A 21,738-nucleotide genomic window follows, 5' to 3' on the forward strand; every position below is an offset into this window, starting at 1 on the left:
GTAGAAATTGGAGTAGTCTGAGGGAAAGCGTGCTTAATTACGCCCTTATACCCGTCCCGGCGGGCGGTGCGGGCGGAAGGGGCGGGCAGCGCCGGGCGCTGGGGCTGCATGGGCGGCGTGTGGGGCCGCGCTGCCCGCCTCGGCTTCCCCGCAGCCTACCGGGCGGCGGCTCCGAGCTGCGGCCGGCGGCGGGGGCTGTGCTGGGCGGCCGCGGCCCGGCCGGGCCCGCTGCTGCTGCTGGCGGCGGCGCTGCCCCGCGGCCCGGCCGCCCGGGGCTGGGCGCCTCCCTTCCTGCGCGTCGGGGCGGGGCGCGGCTCCTGGTGCTGCCCCGCTGGAGCCCGATCCAGCGCCGAGCTGTGCGGGGAGCTCCCCGCCGCCATGCCCGCCGCCGGCCCCGCAGCCAGCCCCGGAGAGCCGCAGGCGCCTGCGGACGCCGAGCCGCTCCGCCGCGGCCGCAGGAGGAAGGCGAAGGTAGGAGAGGGAGGGAAGGAGGGAGCGGGGCTGCCCGCACGTGGCGCCCCGGGGCGGCCATTTTGTGCAGCCCGGCCTGAGGGGGGGCGCTGAGGGTTGAAGGGGGGCGCTGAGGGCTTATGGAGGGCACTGAGGGCAGAGGGTACGTCACTCGTTCGACCGACGGCTGATTTCCCTCCTCAGGATGAGAGCACAGAGAAGAAGCCGAAGCGCCGGGAGAAGCTGAAGCGCCGTGGCAAGGCTGAGGGCGAACAGGCTCAGCTTGAGGAGAGCGGGCTGGGCGATGGCGACCTGCAGCCCCCCCTGCCCAAGAAGGCGAAGAAGCGGCAGAAAAGCAACGGTGTGGCTGAGGAGAGCGGCACCATGGGGCTGGGCAAGTCTTCCTCGGCTTTAAGTGATGGCGAGGCAGCTCAGAGCGCGTCCAACGATGTGGTGGATGGAGAGCACGACGGTGACTCAGAGGTAGTAACTGCCCGCAGAGCCCTTGTCTCACCCAGTCGGTGTCCTGGTGGTAACGGGCTGGCTTAATAACATGTGCTGGGTGCCATGTGGAGACATGGTGTGTGAGGCCTGTAGGAGCTGCTGCCATAGGTAGCATTTGCTGCTGCTCCCCTCAGACTCAGAGCAGCCCCTAGGGAGCCCCTAGCGTGATGCACCCAGCTCTGGTGGGTGAGTAAGGTGCAGCAGTGCATGGACCAGCACGTGGCAGCTCTTTGCATGTCGTGCGTTCCTCCTCGTGGCAAACGCTAAGCTGTTTGGAGCCTCCGGCAGCGGAGGAGACTCGCTAGCAGGAAGCAGCTTGCACATGTTGGCTTGTCTTCGTGTAGCAACTCATTCTGTGTCCTACAGCACAAGGGTTTCTTCCTGATTACACAAGCGGATCCCATCTGAGAAATGTGCACTGCTTTGTGCTGTGATGGCATTTTCTCTCTGGAAGGCTCTGTGAAGAAGTATTTGGCAGGGAGTCGGGAAAGGACGGTTATCTAATTCCCTCTCCTTGAGATCTCCTTGCCCAGATTTGGGGCATGTGGAGCCCCTTGGCCCTGTACACACGTGTGAGTGGGCACTGCAGCTTGCTACCCTCTGTATGGGTCTTTCAACATGTAGTTTTCTCTCTCGTGTTTAAGATGGAAAAGTTAATCCAGGGTGCTTTTTGTACATAGGTATAATGATGTCATCTCTCTGATCTTTGAAGCAGAAACTGAATAATGAGCTTTAGGTAACTATCTAATGGTATGCAGAGTTAAGAAGCTATTTGTGTGGTGTACCAAGGAGATTTGGTTTACTGGGAAGTTTCTGCTTAACATAGTAAATTCTGATACCAAATAAATTTTGCTCACAAAAAGTTTCCTGATTATTATTTCAGTGGAGCCAGTTGAGACTGATAGCAAGTAGTTTCTCTTTTGTGACTTGCTGAGCATATCTGTATGATGTGATGGGTCACTGATACACCGAAGGAGTGTTCGTTCCCATTATTTTGCCATGGGACTTTAAAATATGGTGCAGGTGTATCTGAATTAAGGATGAGATGACAGTATAGATGGTTTTGAACATGTTGCAGGTAACGATCAGGAAGGTTTGGCTGCACGGAGTTCATGCTGATTTAAAAACCCGATTTGCTTGTATGAATTCCTTGTACCCTGTGACTGGTGCAGCCTGTGTCACCTTGTCTTCTAATACAGGATGGCTGGATTTGAGTTGCCTGCTTTACAGTGATGACATTTGTGTTTGTGAAGTACCTGCGTCTCAAGGGCTTTCATTTCTTTTATTTAGAAAGGAGGTAGCTGGTACAATTGTGCCAGTAAAGCAAATACACAGCTTTTCTTGTGTGGATATGTAGGTTATGCTATTTGATCGTATTTCAGGACTAATAAGTTTTCTTTTATCCTTTTAGGAGCTGACAGAGGAGGCAAGAGAAGGTGCCTTCTCTAATTTTCCTCTTTCCAAAAACACCATCAACCTTCTCAAAGGTTAGTTAATGTGGCAAAAAAAAATCTGTAAATGTTTGTTGGGATTGTGCTCTGATATCCTTATGAGCAGAGAATGAAGCTTAAATCATCTTGCGTTTATTATGCAGTAAGGATACGCACCCCAGCAGTCACTGTAGGTTCAAAGAACCTGCTGTTAATAGTAGTCTGCTAAAGTTTTTTTGGTTCAATTTCAAGTGTACTTATTTCAAGGTAGAGTTATTCTTTGACAGCATGGTTATTACTGCATATACATTTTATAGACAGTTTTTTTTTTCTTATTAGCATCATTTGATTTACTGTGTGTCTTCAATGCTCCTATCTGTTCTCTGTAATATCAGTTCTTAAATAAGCGTAGTGTAGTTTTGTATTCGAGGGCTTTTTGGCTTCTGTGAAAAGATTGTCTCTGATCTCATACTTTTGGGCATTTTCATCTGTCCTTTAGATTAGCTTTCTTGTGGAAGTAAGCGCTGTATAATTCTTACTGTTTTCTGGGAAGTTGTATAGTTCTTGTTCCCCAGACAAAATTATTGTTGTTGCCTTACATTTTCCTTACTCAGAAGTGTCACTGGGGTGCATTGTTTCGCTTCCATTCTGCAAAATGTCTCTGAATTTTTAGAATGTTTTCTTAAAACAAACAGCTTCATCTCGTCCCCTGCCTTCAAAGCCAAGCTACAACAAAATCTTGGTCTGTATCACGAAAAAAAAACATTAATACATACATTTTTCCCTTGGTGTCTTGCTCCAAATGTCGCAAAGAAAGCTTATTTCATTGTGACTGCTCACCTTTGCATTTGGGGGTGGAATACTTCTTGATCTAGAGTAGGAGTGAAAACAAACAGGTGCATGTGTATTTCTTCTAACTTGGTACCTCCCGTGGCGTGCAGGATTTGACAGGATGTGTCTCAGGCTAGTTCTGTGTGAGGGCTCGTAATTGTTAGTCCAGTTTGCAGCAGATTCAGCAGTACTTAACAAAATCTCTTTGGATTACCTTGCAGCTCGAGGTGTAACGTACCTGTTCCCTGTGCAAGCGAAGACTTTTCAGCCCATATATGATGGCAAAGACCTAATTGCTCAAGCTCGGACGGGAACCGGGAAAACCTTTTCTTTTGCTATTCCGCTGACTGAAAAACTTCAGAGTGTCACGCAAGATGAGAGAAGAGGACGTTCACCAAAAGTAACTTACCACTTAAGGGTTAACACCAAAACCTTTGAGTAGGGCAGTTTTCAAAAGTGATTTTGTAAATGCTTTGTGGACTTGTTTTTCATTTATTTGTGTTCCTAATACTGAACACTTTCCTCAGAACAGGAGCTACAGTGTGGCTAAGGTTTTGTAGCATCTCAGTGATAAAACGTTTCATATTTGAGGTTCCTTACAATGTCCAGACTCCTGTCTTCAGGAATTTGGTGTGTGGCTTTGCGGTTCAGTCCCCTGCCTCTATAGTGGTTGTGTCAGTTGGACTCTTCAGAACTCAGTGAGGTTGTTTCTTACTGTAAATTTGGTGGTGATAATTTTATTTTTCCCCTGTGTCTGGAGATGCAACTGAATGGATTCAAGGGGTATTTATGTTTTTACTTGAGCATGAAATTGAATCGATAACCAGATATCTGTAACCAGATACCCTATTCCCACACAAATAAGATGCGTGCATTTATCTCGTGACTGAAAAGCTGTGACAGTCTACAGATCCATTGCCTATTTCATCTTCTACTTTATTTTAAAGATGATGTTGATGTAAGATTTGAAATACTAATGTCTGAAAGATTTCTAGGAATGAATGAAATCATTTATCACTTTGTTCTTAAAAGGAAAGATACTGGAGGAGGGCAGGTAGATGGAGAAGGAGGGTACGTGGCTGGAGTATTTCATGCTGTGTATCATAGCAGATCTTGCTATGCCAGATTGTTCAGTGACTGTTTTTGTCCTTTCACATTGAACCGTGCCATCGTTGCCTTCAGTAATGTTAACGAAGTGTCTGTTTTATCTGGTGTTAAGAAAAAAACATCACCATTCTACATCTTGGTTATCTTGTAACACTTTCCGTTGTTTCCTCTTGATGGCATTGAGGCTGTGATGTGAAGTTCCAGGTGCAGAAAATGTTACTGGGGTGTTAGGGAGCTGTGGCACCTCGCAACAAGTGTAGCATAAAAAGCAGATTACAAACTGGCAAGAGTTGGAGGGCAACAGGCAAAAAATCAGAGCAGTTCTGCAGCGTGGTTTCCCTGTCTGACGTGAAGTAAATCCTGTTCTCCTTGCGCCCTCTCCCAAGCACAGCTGTATTTTTGTATTTTCTTTCTCTTTCTCCAGGTGTTGGTTCTTGTTCCAACAAGGGAACTGGCCATTCAGGTAGCCAGAGACTTCAAGAATCTCACAAAGAAACTGTCAGTGGCTTGTTTTTATGGAGGAACTCCATATAAAGCACAGTGTAAGTAAATGCTAAAACTCATGGGTGGGAGTTGTCTTCCTCCAAACGTATTTCATGAGTAAAACTGGCTTTTTTCCCTGTCAGAGTTTCACTTCAGGCAGCCATGACATTGCTATTAAAGGATTTACACAGCCTGAGTTGAATTATTTCCAATAAATCATCATTAAAAATGATTATAGGTCTGCAAGTGTCTAATCCTCCTTATTACTTCTTTATTGTGGATTTGTGTATGTTGTAAGTGGACATACACTAGGACTGGATGACTCTTCAAGGACTGTATGTGCAGGTGGCTCTATAAATTTCCATAGTCAGAAGTGAAAGAAATAAATAATTTAGCTAAAAAAAAAAAAAGCAAACTTTTTTTTTTCTTTGATAAAGCTGTGGAGGTTTCTAATGCCATCATATGGCAATAATGCCACAGTGCTTTTATTCAGAGACAAATACTGCAGGAAAGTGCAGCTTTTTGATTCTAAGGTTAGAAGTTTTGCTATTTATTGGTGGCTTTTTAGCTTTTGTCTCTGTATTCTGACACAGTTGTTGTTCTGTCTTTTTTCTTGCAGTTGATCTCCTTAAAATTGGCATTGATATTCTAGTGGGAACTCCTGGGCGGATCAAAGACCACATTGAGAATAGCAAGCTGGACCTTTCCAATGTGAAGCATGTTGTTTTAGATGAAGTTGATCACATGTTAGACATGGGCTTTGCTGAGCAAGTAGAAGAAATCTTAGGATTTGCATATAAAAAAGGTAAATGCTGATACTGGGAAAAGAATAGGGGACAATGTAGAAAACACAGTTATATTATTCTGAAAACTGGTGGTGCCCCACCAGTTGAATCCTTTGTGTGATGTTAGTATAAAAGCCCAGAGAAAATGATAAGATTCGGAGCAAGGTGTCAGACGGCTGATGGGCTGGAATGGCATCTTTGGGAGGAAAGAGGGAAAAAAGGAGGGGAGGGGGTAAGGGAGGAACAAAAAACACTGATGTTTTAGGTTTTGCTCCAAGCCCTAATTTTCCTCATTCTGAAAGAGATGTCTGGGTTTAGGGTTAGTTGATCCTTGTGCTGACAGCCAGGGAGTACAAGCAATCTCCTAAAAAAGGAAATATGTATAGATTTTAGAAGAGTTGTAATTCATCCTTTAAAGCTTTCTTCACAACTGGAAAGTAAATTGCAGGGAATAATAAAGCATTCTTTTGCAATGTGTGTTTCTACCTGTCTGACCCTGTGGAGCTATGGAGGTAGGTTAAACTTTTTGAAGATACCACTTGTTAGACGACTCCTCGTAAGAGCAGTTTATCTGGTTTTATATTTTTTCCCATGATTTGCAGTGTCCTTTTTAGCCCACTGTTCTCCCTTTGTATGTAGCCCTACTGTCCACAACTAGTAAGTATTGGAACACTGGGCAAAGAGGGACTGAGTTTTTCAGGTAAGAGAGGGACTTCAGGCATGGTCCAAACTATTTTAGCTGAAGATCTGGATGAGTCTTGCATTTCTTTTAGGTGAGGTGAAGGATTCAGCTTAGTCAAGTTCAAATTACAGTCATCTTGCCTTTTGTTTCTGAAGGGCTTTAAAAATATTTTAATCTCTTCTAAGATTTATTGTTGTAGTTGACTTACTGCACATGTAAATTTCTCAACTTGAGAGAATTCAATTGATTTTTTTAATCAGATCTCAAGTTTGAGTCTGCTATGATGACTGAAATTGGTGGTCTTTCCTGCCAGGTTCTGAGAACAAACCTCAGACGCTGCTGTTCTCTGCAACTTGTCCACGCTGGGTGTATGACGTTGCAAAGAAATACATGAAAGACGAATATGAACAGGTAGACCTGATTGGCAAGAAGACCCAGAGGACTGCCACCACTGTGGAAGTGAGTGAGTCTGGTGCAGAGCAGTATGGGTCCTGAGAGCATGTGGCCTGGGTGAGATGGGTTCTGCAGTGACTTTCCAAAGTGGAAAGTGGGGGGCGTGGAATGACTTTTCCCTTGATTGACACATGAGTTTTTAAAGCAAAGATTTCACTTAGGACAGTACTTGGCAATTTAAAAAATGAAGTACAGACATACTACAATTGAATTAATTGTGTCTGTCTTGTGCATGGCTAAGATTTAACACTTAAAATTTGACTTATCATGCTTCTTTCCCAAACAGCACTTGGCTATACAGTGTCGCTCATCTCAGAGAGCAGAAGTCCTTGGGGATATCATTCAAGTCTACAGTGGAAGCTGTGGGCGAACTATCGTCTTCTGTGAGACCAAAAAGGAGGCAAACGAGTTGGCTTTGAATTCTTCTCTCAAACAGGTACTGGGATCAACAGAAAGCAGCAGTTACAGATATTCAGGGATTGAACGACCTGAAATAAATATGAGGTTGGAACCGCGTGAATGGAGTTGTTTCTGTGTTTTTAAGATGTCTGAAATCCAGGTCGAAAAGTAGAGCTGTGCATTTAAGATACACTTGTGGCTGTTATGTGATTATTACTTCGGCTTTAAAATCATGCAGGACCAGATCAATGCAAAATATGCAGCTAATGCTGAACAACCAGGAAATACTGTCTCTCTTCCCAGCAGTGGGAAGGCATGTTTTGCCCAGTATTTGAAAAATGTCATATACAAAATATCTTTAGATGTTGCAGGCTAGACTTCCTCAATAAATGACATCTTAACGGTTTGTATCACTGACAGGATGCCCAGTCGTTGCATGGTGACATTCCACAGAAACAGAGGGAAATTACCTTAAAGGGCTTTAGAAATGGTGTGTTTGAAGTTCTGATTGCAACCAATGTAGCTGCCCGTGGTTTGGATATTCCTGAAGTTGACCTGGTTATACAGTGCTCACCACCAAAAGTAAGTCATTAGGGGAAAAAGAAATTGCCTTGTTTGTTTGTTTGTTTGTTTTCTTGTGGCAGAATAGTGGGCAATTCCTTTTTTTTTGCCATATGTATGTTCTGATTCACCAGTGAAGTGGATTTTTTTACATGCAGCCCTACAATTTTCTAGTTAAGCTTTTATATCTGAGCTCTGATTAAAGTAAAAGCTAGGCTTTTCTGTTACTCTGCAAAGTCTTATGGTAGCTTTTGACATTGTTTCAGTATTTCTGAATCCCTTCTGAACACCTTTAGATGGAGTTTTGTAACAATACTAAAATAGTCCTATAGCCTTTTTCTTTTGAAACTCCATTGGAGCTTTTTACTTTTAAAAATGTGTATCAATAGTATTCGTTAAACCCAAGGTATAGTATCTCCAGTGGTTAGCATGTAAATACGAGTTCGGGTACAGAAATGTATCATTCCTTAGGCTTCCGAATTAAAATTTAACTTCACTTCTCTCTTATAATTTGTAAATGTTGGTGGTTTAAATTATACAAGTTTTTTTCATGTTAATCTGAATTTCCAAAGGATGTTGATTCCTACATCCATCGTTCTGGACGCACGGGTCGAGCTGGCCGGACTGGGATCTGTATTTGTTTCTATCAGAGAAGAGAAGAAGACCTTCTGAAACAGGTTGAGCAGAAAGCGGTGAGTTCTGCTTTAGACTTCTTAATGAAATGATTCGGGTCCTAAGAAGACAGTGGTACTCTTGGACTTTGTAACCATGGGCTGCTTAGGGCTGCATGAGGCCAGCATGGGTGTGGATAGGCCTAAAATGCTGGTATTTGTTAAGTGTTGATAAATGATTTTGTATCAGCTTATTCTAATGTCTCATGAGTTTTCCCATGCTGGCAGTACTCTGTTACTGGCAGGAGGCAGACAGTGACAGGAATGCATGAATGAGACCATGCCTTTTGTTACAATCTGCTTGTAAATTGGTGGAAAGTAGCTCCGGATTAACCAAGGCAGTGACTTCAAATCTTTCTTCTAGCTTGAGATATACCTTTTTTTAAGTAAAGACTGTTGTTGCTATAAACAACAAATGAAAGAGGTCCTAGTAATGTGACTCAGGTAGGGTTGAACCGGTGGAGTGCTGAAAATACCTTTAACTGCAATTTGTTTTCTTGATTTCAGGGGATTACGTTTAAGCGGATAGGTGTTCCCTCTGCTACAGATATAATTAAAGCGTCAAGTAATGATGCCAAAAAGTAAGTTTTTCTGCCTGTTCTTAAAAGACATCTGGGGTTCATGCCAGCAGCAATGCTGGTAATGCAGTTTTAAGGAACAGACGTGTATGTGAGCGTGTCTTTCCCTGTGTCATAAAAGTCAGCTGCTTGCATGTGGACACTGACTAGTTTTCTTAAGATGATATCAATAAACCTGTGTGCTTGAATGTCAGCCTTTTCATAGAACATAATCTTCTGTTAAATCCTTGCTGAAATTGACCTGTGTTTAGAACATCAGTAATCTATCATCCTGTGTTTTTCAGTGTCAACGTATTGCCAAGGGTTGTGCTTTTTATTCCATGCAGCTCTGTTTACACTTGCTGCATGATTGGTGGAAATTTCATTGACAGATTTTTGTCATTAGTGAGATGATTGGCATGGTGTTGGGTTCACCTTGTACTTAAAAGTGGTGGGAAGTGCTGGTGTACCAAAAACAGCATTGGAGAAGTAACTGTTCTCAGTTTCCCAGCTTATTCTTATTCCTTCTCCCAGAACTAACCAATTTGATCAGCTTTCCCTGAGAGCAGAAAGTGCCTTGCTCCAGCCCAGCAGTGGCATTGTAGTGGTTTGTTCCTCTTGTGAAGTAAACACAAGGGATCCTCGGATCTGCTAGCAACACTTCCTTGTGGATTCTGGGCTATGGCCTTAAGAATACTGATATTTCGGAACCTTTCCTTACTTTTTTTTTTTATCAATGCCCTAGGTGTATAGAGGCCATTCCTCCTTTTGCAATAGACTACTTCAGACAGTCGGCTCGAGAGCTCATAGCGGAAAAAGGAGCGGTTGATGCCCTGGCAGCAGCTCTAGCCCATATTTCTGGAGCATCTTCCATACAGCAGCGCTCGTTTCTCAACTCAACTGCGGTAAATAGCATTATACCTGCATTAATAAGAGTGAATAAACAGATCACTTGAGTCCAGTGCAACTGTGGCATTTTCTTGTAAGGCTCTTTCAGTAGGGTTTCTTACAGCTGTTATCCCCTTCTGGTTTTTTTCTTGTTCCTTAACTGAACTCAGCTCTTACTGGCACACTGCATGCAGTGAGAGAAACTTGAGATCAGTTAGTAAATTTTCATGTAATGAGACTTAAAAGAATTGCTCTAGAGATCTAAGTAACAGAAGACTTTGATGATATAAAAGAACTTAATGAAATGTCACAGGCTGATAGATTGGTTCTTGCTGTTGAAGTTTTCCTTTCTCAGGAAGCATCTTGCATTTCTGCATATTTCAAGCAGATCTAACGTGCAATTACCTGATAGCAAAGAAATCCTGACAGGTGAAAAGTACAGTCCCTCTTTTTCCTGATGTATTTGGGGAGAACTTGGCCCAGTTTATTGTGTAGTAATACTGTTTTGGAAATAGCATGTGACTGGACTGTACTCCTTGTATCATTTTTTAACCCTTTTGCAGCTGTAACTTTATTTATTGTTTAAACGTCTGTGCTTCTGTCTAAAATACGGAAATGCTATTGCCCTTTCACATCAATGGGCACTCCTAGGTTAAATAGATACCTTTAGCTTCTTAAGAGGCTTTTAGTTGCTTTACTTCTGGGAAACTGCTCCCTTAGGATTCTCTTAGGTTCTTGCATAGTTCATTATAGTTAGTGGGTTACAGGCTGTCCAACGAAATGTATTTGCAAATGTATTTCTTCGTTTGTTTCTTCTGAAGGGCTTTGTGACCATGGTGTTAAAGTGCTCGATTGAAATGCGTACCATGAGTTACGCCTGGAGAGGGCTAAAAGAACAGCTTGGTGAAGAAGTAGATGACAAAATATCTGCAATGCGCTTCCTTAAGGGGAAGATGGTAAGTTATAACCCATCCTTTGGGAAGGAGGGATGGTGGTGGTGGTCCATGTGTGTGTCTGTACATGGGCCAATTTCTACAGGGGTTGGGACAGTACCAGGATAAAAATGTACCAGTATAGAAATGAAGTATAATGGAATACCACTATAGAAATATTTGTATCTCAGTTGCATGTGCTGCCTATCTGGAGTTTTGCTGTCTTGGTTATATTTCTGGAAAGCAAATGCCTTATTTTTTAATTATTTTTTTCTCCTATAGGGGGTGTGCTTTGATATCCCTGTTAACGAACTGAATCACATACAGGTATGTTGTTTTTGAAACCTCCAGGGTTAATGAAGTTAAACATTTGGTGACTGTCATACATAGGATTGAATATTGGGTGGTTTAGGAAGATCAGGTTTATGATTTAACAAGGACATTGCGCGGAGGGATTACAATGAGAAGATACTCATTTCAGTTCTCATCTTATAACCTGATTTTTATTAAACACAGTCATATGTTTTTGGCTGCTCTGAGTTTTGATCTTTCTGGGGTATTGGAGAGTAGCAGCACTTAAAAGAGTTTACTGTGGACTTCACTTCTTCTTGTTCCTTTGTCGCTCTGTATGGAGATGATTTGGGAAGACCGAGGTTGATGCTTGTCCCTGTGGGGCTCTGCAGAGCTGTTTTGGCATGGCTGGGCCTTGCTTGGAGGTGCCGGTGCATTTGGTGCGGGCACGCCATTGGGCTGGCAGTGGCGGATGTGACATGGTGCTGCTGTGTTTGCAGGAGCGGTGGCAGGACACCCGGCGCTGGCAGCTGACGGTGGCGAAGGAGCTGCCCGAGCTGGAGGAGCTGCCCCAGGAGGCGAGCCGGGCACCCACCAGGTTCGGGGACGGCGGTTTCAAGCGCAACGGCAAGTTTAACAGTGGGAGCTGGGGACAGCGCTTCAACAAGTCGTCCAGTTAATCTCCGCCACAGCTATGAGACTGAGCTGGTTTTTACCAAAAACTTAAAAAAAAAAAAAAAAAGTAAAAAAAAGAATAATAATAATAAATGTGGCGCTTCTGCGTGTGTTTACTGAGGTCGGGGCATCGCCTCCTGTCAGCGCGGCGGGTCTGAGCCCGCCTGAGGCGGCGGCCGCCATCTTAGGGGGCGGAGGGAGGGGACGGGGCCTCCGTCGGCCGGCGGCGCGATCGTGACGCGGCCGGGCGACGGGGCCGCAAGATGGCGGCGGCGGCGGGCGGCTGGTGGGCCGCGGCCTGCGAGAAGTTCCGCAGCGCCCGCACCCTGTCGGCCGTGGAGTCGCGCAAGGACCCGGAGAGCGAGCCGTACCGCTCCAAGTACAGTGCCCGGGCGCTGCTGCAGGAGGTGAAGCAGCAGCTGAGCGCCGCCGAGGAGGGAGGCGAGGCGCGGCTGCTGGCCGTGAGGCGCGCCGTGCTGGAGTACGAGCTGGGCGTCAACCACACCGACACCGAGGAGCTGTCGGCCGGCGAGGAGCACCTGCAGCGCTGCACGCAGCTCCTCCAGCCGCACCGCCTCTCCCGAGACTGCGTTTCCCTCTACATCCAGGCCCAGGTGGGCAGGGGTCCTGAAGGGGCTCTGAGGGGGCCCTGGGTGCTGTGAGCTCGGCAGAGGAGCGCTGGGAGGGATCTGCTCCTCTCCAGCCCCATGGGGGTACAGCCCATTTTCTTTTTGCCTGACAGGGCAGTTCATGAGGGGTGCGGAGGTGCGCTGCTCGCTTTGGAGCTTGCTCGCTGCTGTGCCGAGTGTTAGTGGTGTGTTCTCTTGATAGACGTCGGGTGTTGGCAAAGCAGCCTCCTCCTCAGGATAGGGAAGCAGAAATTCGTAAGGCCTGAGCAAGAATAAATTAGTGGAAGATTTCAGTGTGTCCAGACCTTAACCGTGATTCCTTAACCCTCACTTGCTGTCAAAGTCAAGTTGGGGGATGCTTTTAGTTATGCAGTATCCAGAAAAGGTAAATTATTCTTAAAATCGCTTACTTGTTTGCTTTTCAGCATTGCCTATTATCTCTTAATCTATTATATTTTATTCAAGACGTAAACACCGTTTTGAGAGTCTAGAAATAACAACATTCACTCCCTAAAACTGAAGAAGATAATACTGTTAGCAAAATTTCTGTCCAACAGCAGACAGGGCTGCCATCACCTGCCACCTAGTGCAAGGCGTGCAGCTGTGAGCAGTCATGTTAAATGAGCGTGCCCTCAGCTTTCCATCCCAAGTGCTGTAAAAGACTTGAGTATTTAAATTAAAAAACACAAAGCCACCAAACCTGGGTATGAACGCAGTAGCAGTCACCATGGCTGTAATTCATCAACATGTTCTAGGTACTGCAAATTATGTCGTCACTGCACTTGTGCTGTTTGGAGAGGAGGGGCATTCCTTTTTCTCGCTGGGCCTGTTTCTGTAGTCCTACCTGTAATTTCTGTCCTTTTGTGTAAGGATATATGTGGCAACTTCTGTCTAACTAAATTTGGTTAGTCCCACTGCTCAGCTGTGGGTAAAATGTTTCTGTTCATAAACATCATGCTATGTGGTGCTTTCTTTTAAAAATAATAAAATGAATGGAAATGAAAGGGCCATGAGGCTGGTGTACAACTATGCATAGTAGCTTTTTTGAAGGTCTTTTTTTTTAGTCTTGTTGGAGTTTGTAACAACACTGGCTAGGAATTAAATTAGCACAGTAGATGTGGATTGTTATTAATACCTTCGTGTTATTTTTGTAAAAGGTAGGTTCACAGCTGCAGTAACATGTTACTATGAACTTTCCTGTAATATAAATCTAAAGGTGGTAGTCCATAGCTTTTACATCTTAGTAGTTCCTTTCGTCTCTTCTTGTTGTCAAAGTGTACAAGCATTCATTGCTAGCATTTTTTTCCCCTGTTAAATTTTTCCACAAAGTTGTGATGACAAATATCTAATATGATAGCGAATGATTTAAAACATGCTTGAATCAGATGTAGAACATGCTGTGTAGGAAAAACTTTATTTGAACACACCAGTCCTAATTTAGGAGACCAAACACAGAAAGTTACACGTTGTGAGATGACATTTGTATGTATTTGCCCCTGCGGGAACCTTCCTCTTTGAGCAACTTGTGATAAAATGGGTTGCCTTTTGAAATATATGATTTTAAAATATCAGTCTTCATCCCCATATATATATATAAGTTATTTGGATAAAACGTGTGATGTAATTGGAAAATAACTATTTTGTACTTCCTTTTAAATTTAGAACAATCTAGGTATCCTGTGGTCTGAAAGGGATGAAATTAAAACTGCACAAACTTACTTGGAATCTGCCGAAGCCTTGTATAATCAATACATGAAAGAGGTACTGTGTTTATTAATATTCTGTCAGGTCTTACTTTCATGCACCACTTACAGTTTCATTGGTCTTGGAAAAAACATACAATGGAACTTGAGTTTCTGAGCTTTGTACTCACTGCTGTGATACTTTTGAGAAGTGGGATGGTTTGTACTGCTAGCAGAGGAGGCTCACTTGCTAGTTTCAAAATGGGTTTACTCAGGAAAATAGTTCTGCTCAAAAAAAAAAAAAAAAGGTCCTGAATGAAAGGTTTTTGAGGTGATACTCCACATTGAAGACAGGTAGAATTTGGTTTCTAATTAAGATTGTCCTAATCTTGTTTTGGGAATGCTGTGAAATGTCAAACTTTCAGTCTGATAAGGGAAATAAAGTGCAATGTTTGCATGGCTTGGTCTGACCATGCACAATATAATATTGCATAGAGGCAAGGAGTTCAGTTCATTTCAAAGAGGACAATCTTACGAGCAGTTATACCCCTCTTGCATATTAAACAACCTTTTGAGTTGTGGATTCTGCTGTATATCAACAAAGGCTCCCTTGTGCTATTGTTAGGTGCTTTGCAAAGCTGTTCCTACAGTGACTTGCCTCAGGGACAGAAGAGTTCCTGAGTGAGCTAAAAATATTTGTGAACTTAAAGGAGCAGTGTGCTGTGTTTCAGGTTAGACAGAAGTTAGATGCATTAAATTAGTTTTACATGAATGTGGTTTACAGAATAAGTTATTCTTATGGAAATTTTAAGATGGGTTATTCTTTATGGGTTAATTCCTGCCACAGTACTGCCTTTGTAACCATGGTAGTCTACACTTAGAGAAGAGGTAATGGATATAGGGAATAAAAAACAATTTGTATTAAAAAGCCTCTCTGTTTTTCACCCTCTGAATCAGTTGGTTTAACTAGAGATACTGTACCTCTCTACAGACCCTCACTCTAATTAATTCCTGATGTTCATCCGTGATATACCCAGCCAAGCATGATATTGTTAGCTTCCACAGCACCTCTAAAAGTTTGTCTCTTGCTCCAGTGATTATGGTATTGAATGGATACTACCACATATTTCAGTGGATTAGACAATGCTGCCAAATACTTCATGTTTTTACATTTTACTTTTCTGAAATGGTTATTTTTTGTTGGCTATCTGTATGTCGTTAGGTAAAGGGTAGGGTATGCGTACAAAACTGTCATAACCTCACATCAGATCATTTGTCACGTTATTGTCCCCAACGTTTATTTACTTCCCACTTACATAGTAGGGCATTATAGTCAAACGTATGCCATAAGCAGTATTAGTCTGTCTGCCTCACCAGTTATGCTGACTTTACTGACAGTTTTTAAGACAAGCTTGAACAGAGCACTGCTGAAAGATGTGTAATCACCACTCTGTTTTAATCTCCCAAACTGTCATAGAATGAACAAAAATAAATATAAAATCAGAGTTAATACTTATGTGCTCAGCAATATCTTTCATTTCTTCTTGTATGAAGAAAATAATTACTTTGTACATATCACAATATATATGAGGATTATGACAGAGCTTTTGGTTTAAAAAACAAACAACGAAGTATTTCACTAATAATTCACTCATTTTCATTAATAAACTTGCATGTAGGTCGTGTCTTAGATCAAGATTTAGCAGCTTCATCCTCCAAAGACATTGGCTGTTGTCTCATTTCTATGTTTGTGTGAACAGCCTCAGCAGCTTGTGAATAAAGGGAGTGATTGCAAAGTGGCAAGAGCAGTCTCTGCAGCAGGTCTGCTGAGCGCTCTGCATGTAATGTTCTTTGCGGTACTTCCTGCAGGATGTTTTCTTGTTACCGATTAGTGCTGCTGGGCAAACGAATATTTCACACTTGAAGACAAGCTTAGTGTTAAACTGATGCTTTAAAAACATGATGTAAAGCCATTATGTTGTTATATAATCTAAAGACACCCAATTGCAGTCCTGTAAAAATACAGGGTGAGTATTTCTGGTGCAGGTAGCATGCATTATTTTGAAGTATGCAGGCAGAAATATTTTACAAGCTGAACACAGTGTAATTCTATGTGAAATTGTGGTCTTCTTCCTCCCCAAATTTCTTGAATTATATAGAACTGCTGCAGAGATGTGACACTCAGATAGCTGTAGATGCATTATGTGAAGTTCTGTTGAATTTAGGATTGAAAAGTGGTAAACCAGTCTGCAGCCAGAAGAGGGAGCGCTGTGTCACAAAGTAGGAGAAATGTAGTTGACTGAATAGGTCGTGTATTCCTGCAGGATGGAAATCCTCCCCTGGATCCCAGTGAACATTTCATGTCAGAAGAAGAAAAACTCACAGACCAAGAAAGATCAAAAAGGTGGGTGCATAGCAGCATATTCGAATTTTCTTAATTTTTATTTTCTTACTTAGGAGGGTGTATTTAGGGAGTCGAAAAAGAAGAAATCTAAGGAGTTTCTTTTTTCAGATTTGAGAAAGCTTATACCCATACGCTGTATTATCTGGCCCAAGTCTACCAACACCTGGAGATGACTGAGAAGGCTGCTCAGTATTGCCATACTACTCTGAAACGACAGCTTGAGTACTGTGGCTATTACCCAGTGGAATGGGCACTCAACGCTGCTACGCTGTCACAGTACTATCTCTCTAAGGTAATACAGTGGTTTTTCTGCTGTAATTATATCATAAACGTAGCTAGCAAGTAAGACTATTGTTTAAACATCTGTTTGGAGTAGGGCTCCTTGTTAAATTAAAAATGGCCTCTTACTAAACCATGGATTGTCTTCTGACATGGTAGAGCTGTTATTTTTTTCTGAAGAAGCCATAGTAGCCTTGCTTTTCTGTGGCTTAGTGATGACAACAGGGAAAATGGACAGGGCTGTAGACAAGAAAAGCTCTGTAGTTAATGAACATCTCAGCAGTGATGTGACATGATGCTTGTAAGTGAAATTCACTAGGTCATAATTGCTTAATCTTAAATTGTTTCTTATATTGTTCTCTTACAATACAGAATCTGAAAACAAAGACGTCTTAGGGCTGAGGTATTGCATGTTGTATGTTCCATATAAATCATTGTCCTTTGTACTTTGGCACGTGTTTAAGAACTGAGCCTATGTGAACATTAAGGCTAACTGTAAGATGGTAATTGTTATTTCCACACATCTGTCTGGACTCTGAATAATCTATTCGGTTAGGAAATGCTTCCATTTTGTTTAGGAATGTTTAAGTTCCAGACCACTCAGGTGCTTTTTCCTGATCCTTAAAAACTTCTATACATAAACCAGTTAATGCTCATTTGAAAAGTAACTTGTCATTTCCATGTGGTTTTGATGCATTGACAAGAGTAATCATTAAACAAGGCAAATATAAGTAAAGGAGTCTAAATCTGACTTAATGTATTGACTTGTTTGTCCAGCTCCTTTTGACTAATGCCGTCTGATACAGTCTTCACCAGAAGATGTCAGGGAGTGATAGTAGCATAGATCAGAGCAGTCTGAAAATGTTCACAATCTAATATAAAAAAGAATATTAAAAGAATGGCTTGCTTTTGTGGCTGTGGTAGACAGAAAATAGTTAGAAAATACTGCATTCAGTAGTAGGTGTGGAAAAATTGTCTTTTCTTCCAGCATCCAGGGGAATATTCTTGACAGCCTCTCAGTTCTGTAATTTGCTTTGCACTCCTGTCTCCGTACTGCCCAAGGTGAGGGGTCTAACCAAGTTGAGAGCAGTGCTTGTGTTGCTTGTTCCAGTGATAAATGCTGCCGTTTCTGTTTCTCTCAGCAATGTTTTATGGAGTCCCGACATTGTTTAGCAGCAGCCAGTGTCATCTTTAGCCAAGCCGGCCAGGTGCCATCTGCTGAAGACAGTAAGTTCACATAAGTGTTCAACAATAAAATATGGTGAATTATGCATCATTAATACGTGCATTGAAAGTGAAGCCTATAAATATGTACAAAACATATTCCAGTGTTAATTTTCAAAAATCTCTTTTGTTAATAAACTGGAACATCTCTGAAGAGCTGCTACTACTGCAGCTTAAGATTAGCTATGAGTAAACCCTTTGAAAATAAAATCAAGTGCTTGTTGATGATGTTTCAGAAAGCATACCAGAAAGTTAGATAAGACTTGCATTTACTGTAAAGGTGACAAAGATTAAAAACTGAAATTTAAAACAATATGCTTTCAATAGTGGCAGTTCACCCACTTGTTACTGTATGTGTACTTAAAATCCAGCTTACCTTTGCTTGTAAACCATCAGAGGATGATGATTCAATGAACCAAAACAGGTGCTTCCTGGGCATAGTTTTTAAAGGGGGAAGGAAACTGCAGCTCTTAAAAAGCCCAAATTCAGAAGGCACTTTTACTGCCTGTTGTTGCTGAATTCTGCAGCCTCATTAATGGCTATTTTTGAAGTTGTAGATAGCATCCTTGTTGTTTGGGGTATTTTTGTAAAGGAACAACTTCACTGTTCAGCACAAAGATCAATAAAAGACCTCTAAAGAACTGACCGCAGTTTTAAGGACCTGTGGTTATGTGATAGCATCAGTACGCAACATAAGTTGTCTGTTGTAGGATTATGCTTTGCTTATCTACAGCACAGCTTTTTATGTTCCATGTCTTGGGCAAATGAAAGCTGCAAAACAGTAGAGCTTAACTGATGGAGAATGAGCAAGTACTCAGGGAAGTCCCAGTGTGAGTTCCTAACTCTGACTTTAAACGGTGATTATATTGTTTAACTTCTAATGGTTTGAATTATTTAGGATTCTAGCACTTCAATCCATCCATGTTGTTAATTCACATAAACTATAGCCTGAATAGACTCAAATGAATTTTATTTAATTGAAGTTCAGTGACAGTACATTAATTTGTTTTTAGTATTTTTTCTTGCTCAAAAATACAGAATTCTATGCAGTTGCCTTTGAGGATGTACTTAAATGATGGTGTCCAAAAGACTTTCAGTTTCAGGGGAACAGGGCTGTCAGAGCTGGGTTATGCAGATCTCTTAAGCCTGTAAAAACCCAGGGGTTTTCAAACAGCATGTGTTATAAAATATTCAGGAGGTCTGCATCGGTGTTTATGGGCTTCTGTAGCTACCTGTCTGCACAGTTGTCAGAGTTCTTGAATATGATCATTAAACTAAAAAATGAGGTTATGTTTTCAGTAGGCATGTAGAAGCATACCAGCTGATTACAGAGTTGTATAATAACTTAATGCAGTGAACATGTATCTGTCCAACAACTAAGAAAAAATAATTAAATACAAGTAATGTTTTCTTTGCATGTAACATTTGGGGTTACTACTGGAGTGCTCAAGTATTAAGGTTCTCACACGTTTATATCCACTAACTAGATGAAAATGAGCAAGACCAGCAGGACCTTCGACAGAGAAAAGCTGAAATTGCAAGATGCTGGATTAAGTATTGCTTGAATCTTCTGCAGAGTGCTCGGAAATTACTTGAGGTAATTCAAAATCTATTCTGTAGAATAGATTGTTAAAAAGAACAAGTCTATTTTGATGCTCGTAGCAGGAGTCAGTTCATAGTTGGTAGCAAATGATAAGCAATTGCCCACTGAATAATATAATAGCTGCTTGAAATCTAGCGGGTATTTCGTAGCATGTTTTGGCTTTAATGCAGTACTTAGAAATAATCATGGATGGGAGATCAGCTCTCTAACATGATCAGTGTGCTGCATGTACAGCAACTTCACCAACTCCTCTCCTCTCTTGAATTTGCTCATGGCTTGATTTTGGCAGGTCACTTAGTTAGCTGGCAGTAAGAACATCCTCTTAATACGCAGCACTTTAGCGTGCTGGTTTTTTCATGCTAAATGCTTAAAACTCAGCATTTGCTGAAATGTTCTGCAGAAGCAGGGCCTTATGGCTTTACATTTATTGGTTTGACTACATTGTCACACGGAGTAGGCAGACTTAAATTGTTTTTGTCTTGTGTTTTTACAGAATCAAGATTGTAATCTATATTTTTGTTAGCGAAAATGAGGTTTAATATGCAAGTGTGTCTTCTATTGTGTTTTGCTGCTAGCTAGTTTGTATTTGAAAGGTAACTCTTAAATAAAATGATCCAGTGTAAGCCTGTCTTTGTAAGGCATGTGCACTTTTAATTACTATGCTTTGTGTTTTCAGGATGACATAGGAGAGATGGATTCATTCAGGCAAATGCAACTTAAAGCCCAAAGGAAAAAAGAGGAAGATGAAAAGGAGAACGGCAGGAAAAAAGCTGTCCTTTTTGGGACGAGTGATATATGTGACTCTGTCTTAGCCATGGAAGAGAAAGTGAGCAGCGTGTATCCGTTAGATTTTCAGGAAGCCAGAGAGATCTTTTTAGTGGGTCAGAACTATGTTCAGGAAGCAAAAGAGTTCTTCCAGGTTGATGGTTATGTTACTGACCATATTGAGATTGTTCAGGATCACAGTGCGTTGTTTAAGGTCCTTGCTTTCTTTGAAGAAGACTATGAGAGACGCTGCAAAATGCACAAGCGTAGAATAGACATGCTGGAGCCTATATACGCAGACTTGAACCCACAGTACTACCTATTGATTAGTAGGCAGCTTCAGTTTGAACTAGCCGAGACTTATTACGAGATGATGGATTTAAAGGTAACTATTGGTAACAGGTTAGAGGGGCTTGACTCCCACACGATAAAAAAAGTTAATTCCTTGGCTCAGTTAGCAATCAAGTATTATGAACTCTTCTTAGATTCTTTGAGGAACCCAGATAAGGTGTTTCCTGAGGAGCTTGACGAAGATGTTCTTCGCCCTGCAATGGTGGCTAAATTTCATATCGCACGGCTCTATAGTAAGCTTATTACTTCAGATAGCAAAAAGCAACTGGAAAATATGCAGACATCATTGGAATATTACACATTTCTGATAGACTATTGTGAGAAGCACCCAGAAGCTGTCCGTGTTGTTGAGACTGAACTAGAACTCAGTAAGGAGATGGTGGGTCTTCTTCCAACAAGAATGGAGAGGCTAAGAGCGAAACTGGGGCCATTCGTATAAATACTCGCCTTGAAGGAAATGTGCACTATTAAAATGATCTCTGTCAAAACCAGTGCTGCCAGACAGTTTCTGTGCCGATTAATAAAACTAAGGTGTCCACGGTTTGGCAGTCCGACTAGAGCCTGCAGTAACACAACTTTATGAAAAATAGAGCACTCCAGTTTAGTAGCTCACCCACACTAATGGTCTAAACCTTAAATGTAAAGTGAATGTCCAGATGATGCTTTGTATTGCTTGTACGGTATGTAAATATAAACCTTTTCTCCTTCTATTTTTTCCTTTGAGATATGGTCTAAATGTAGTGCTGTACAAAAATGGTTTCTTCTAAGAGAATCTGTTGCTCTAGGAAGAATTTTTGAAGAAACTTGAGGCACATTCTTCCACTTAGAAAACTTTTTCTCTCTTCTAACCTTTGTCACCAGAAAACCTTATCCATATGAAGGGAACTTTTATTTTCATTATTTATTTTATGTGTTGCTCAGTGTTTTCTTTCCCTGTTAATTAAAACCTAACTGATAGAGGCTCAATAAATGGACTAGCTTGGCTAAATGTTTTTTTAGAGTCCTTAGAATTCTGTTTTGTTTTGTCTTACTAAGATAATGATACACGGTACAACTTTTACCAAAATAAATGGTTGTGAAAGTGTTTCCCCATGTGCCATCG

At 41.9% G+C, this 21,738-nt stretch overlaps 2 protein-coding genes across 2 annotated transcripts; both read left to right on the plus strand.

Annotated features, from left to right (window-relative positions):
* The first annotated feature begins 93 nt into the window (after positions 1 to 93).
* Positions 94 to 11,792, plus strand: LOC310902982 (nucleolar RNA helicase 2-like). The gene is made up of 15 exons (XM_083845453.1): positions 94 to 471; positions 655 to 933; positions 2,366 to 2,441; positions 3,437 to 3,615; positions 4,747 to 4,864; positions 5,425 to 5,610; positions 6,586 to 6,731; positions 7,012 to 7,161; positions 7,545 to 7,706; positions 8,258 to 8,377; positions 8,864 to 8,937; positions 9,659 to 9,818; positions 10,623 to 10,757; positions 11,016 to 11,060; positions 11,525 to 11,792. The coding sequence occupies exons 1-15, from the start codon at positions 109 to 111 to the stop codon at positions 11,702 to 11,704; spliced, it is 2,373 nt and encodes a 790-aa protein (XP_083701579.1). The 5' UTR covers positions 94 to 108; the 3' UTR covers positions 11,705 to 11,792.
* A 133-nt stretch (positions 11,793 to 11,925) lies between these two features.
* KIFBP (kinesin family binding protein) lies at positions 11,926 to 21,722 on the plus strand. The gene is made up of 7 exons (XM_083845468.1): positions 11,926 to 12,313; positions 13,991 to 14,089; positions 16,335 to 16,414; positions 16,523 to 16,706; positions 17,836 to 17,920; positions 19,405 to 19,514; positions 20,197 to 21,722. Exons 1-7 carry the CDS (start codon positions 11,963 to 11,965, stop codon positions 21,073 to 21,075), a joined length of 1,788 nt encoding a protein of 595 aa, XP_083701594.1. The 5' UTR covers positions 11,926 to 11,962; the 3' UTR covers positions 21,076 to 21,722.
* The last annotated feature ends 16 nt before the right edge of the window (positions 21,723 to 21,738 follow it).

This window comes from Anser anser (genome assembly GCF_964211835.1).
Source record: "Anser anser genome assembly, chromosome: 7".
Taxonomy (NCBI): Eukaryota; Metazoa; Chordata; class Aves; order Anseriformes; family Anatidae; genus Anser; species Anser anser.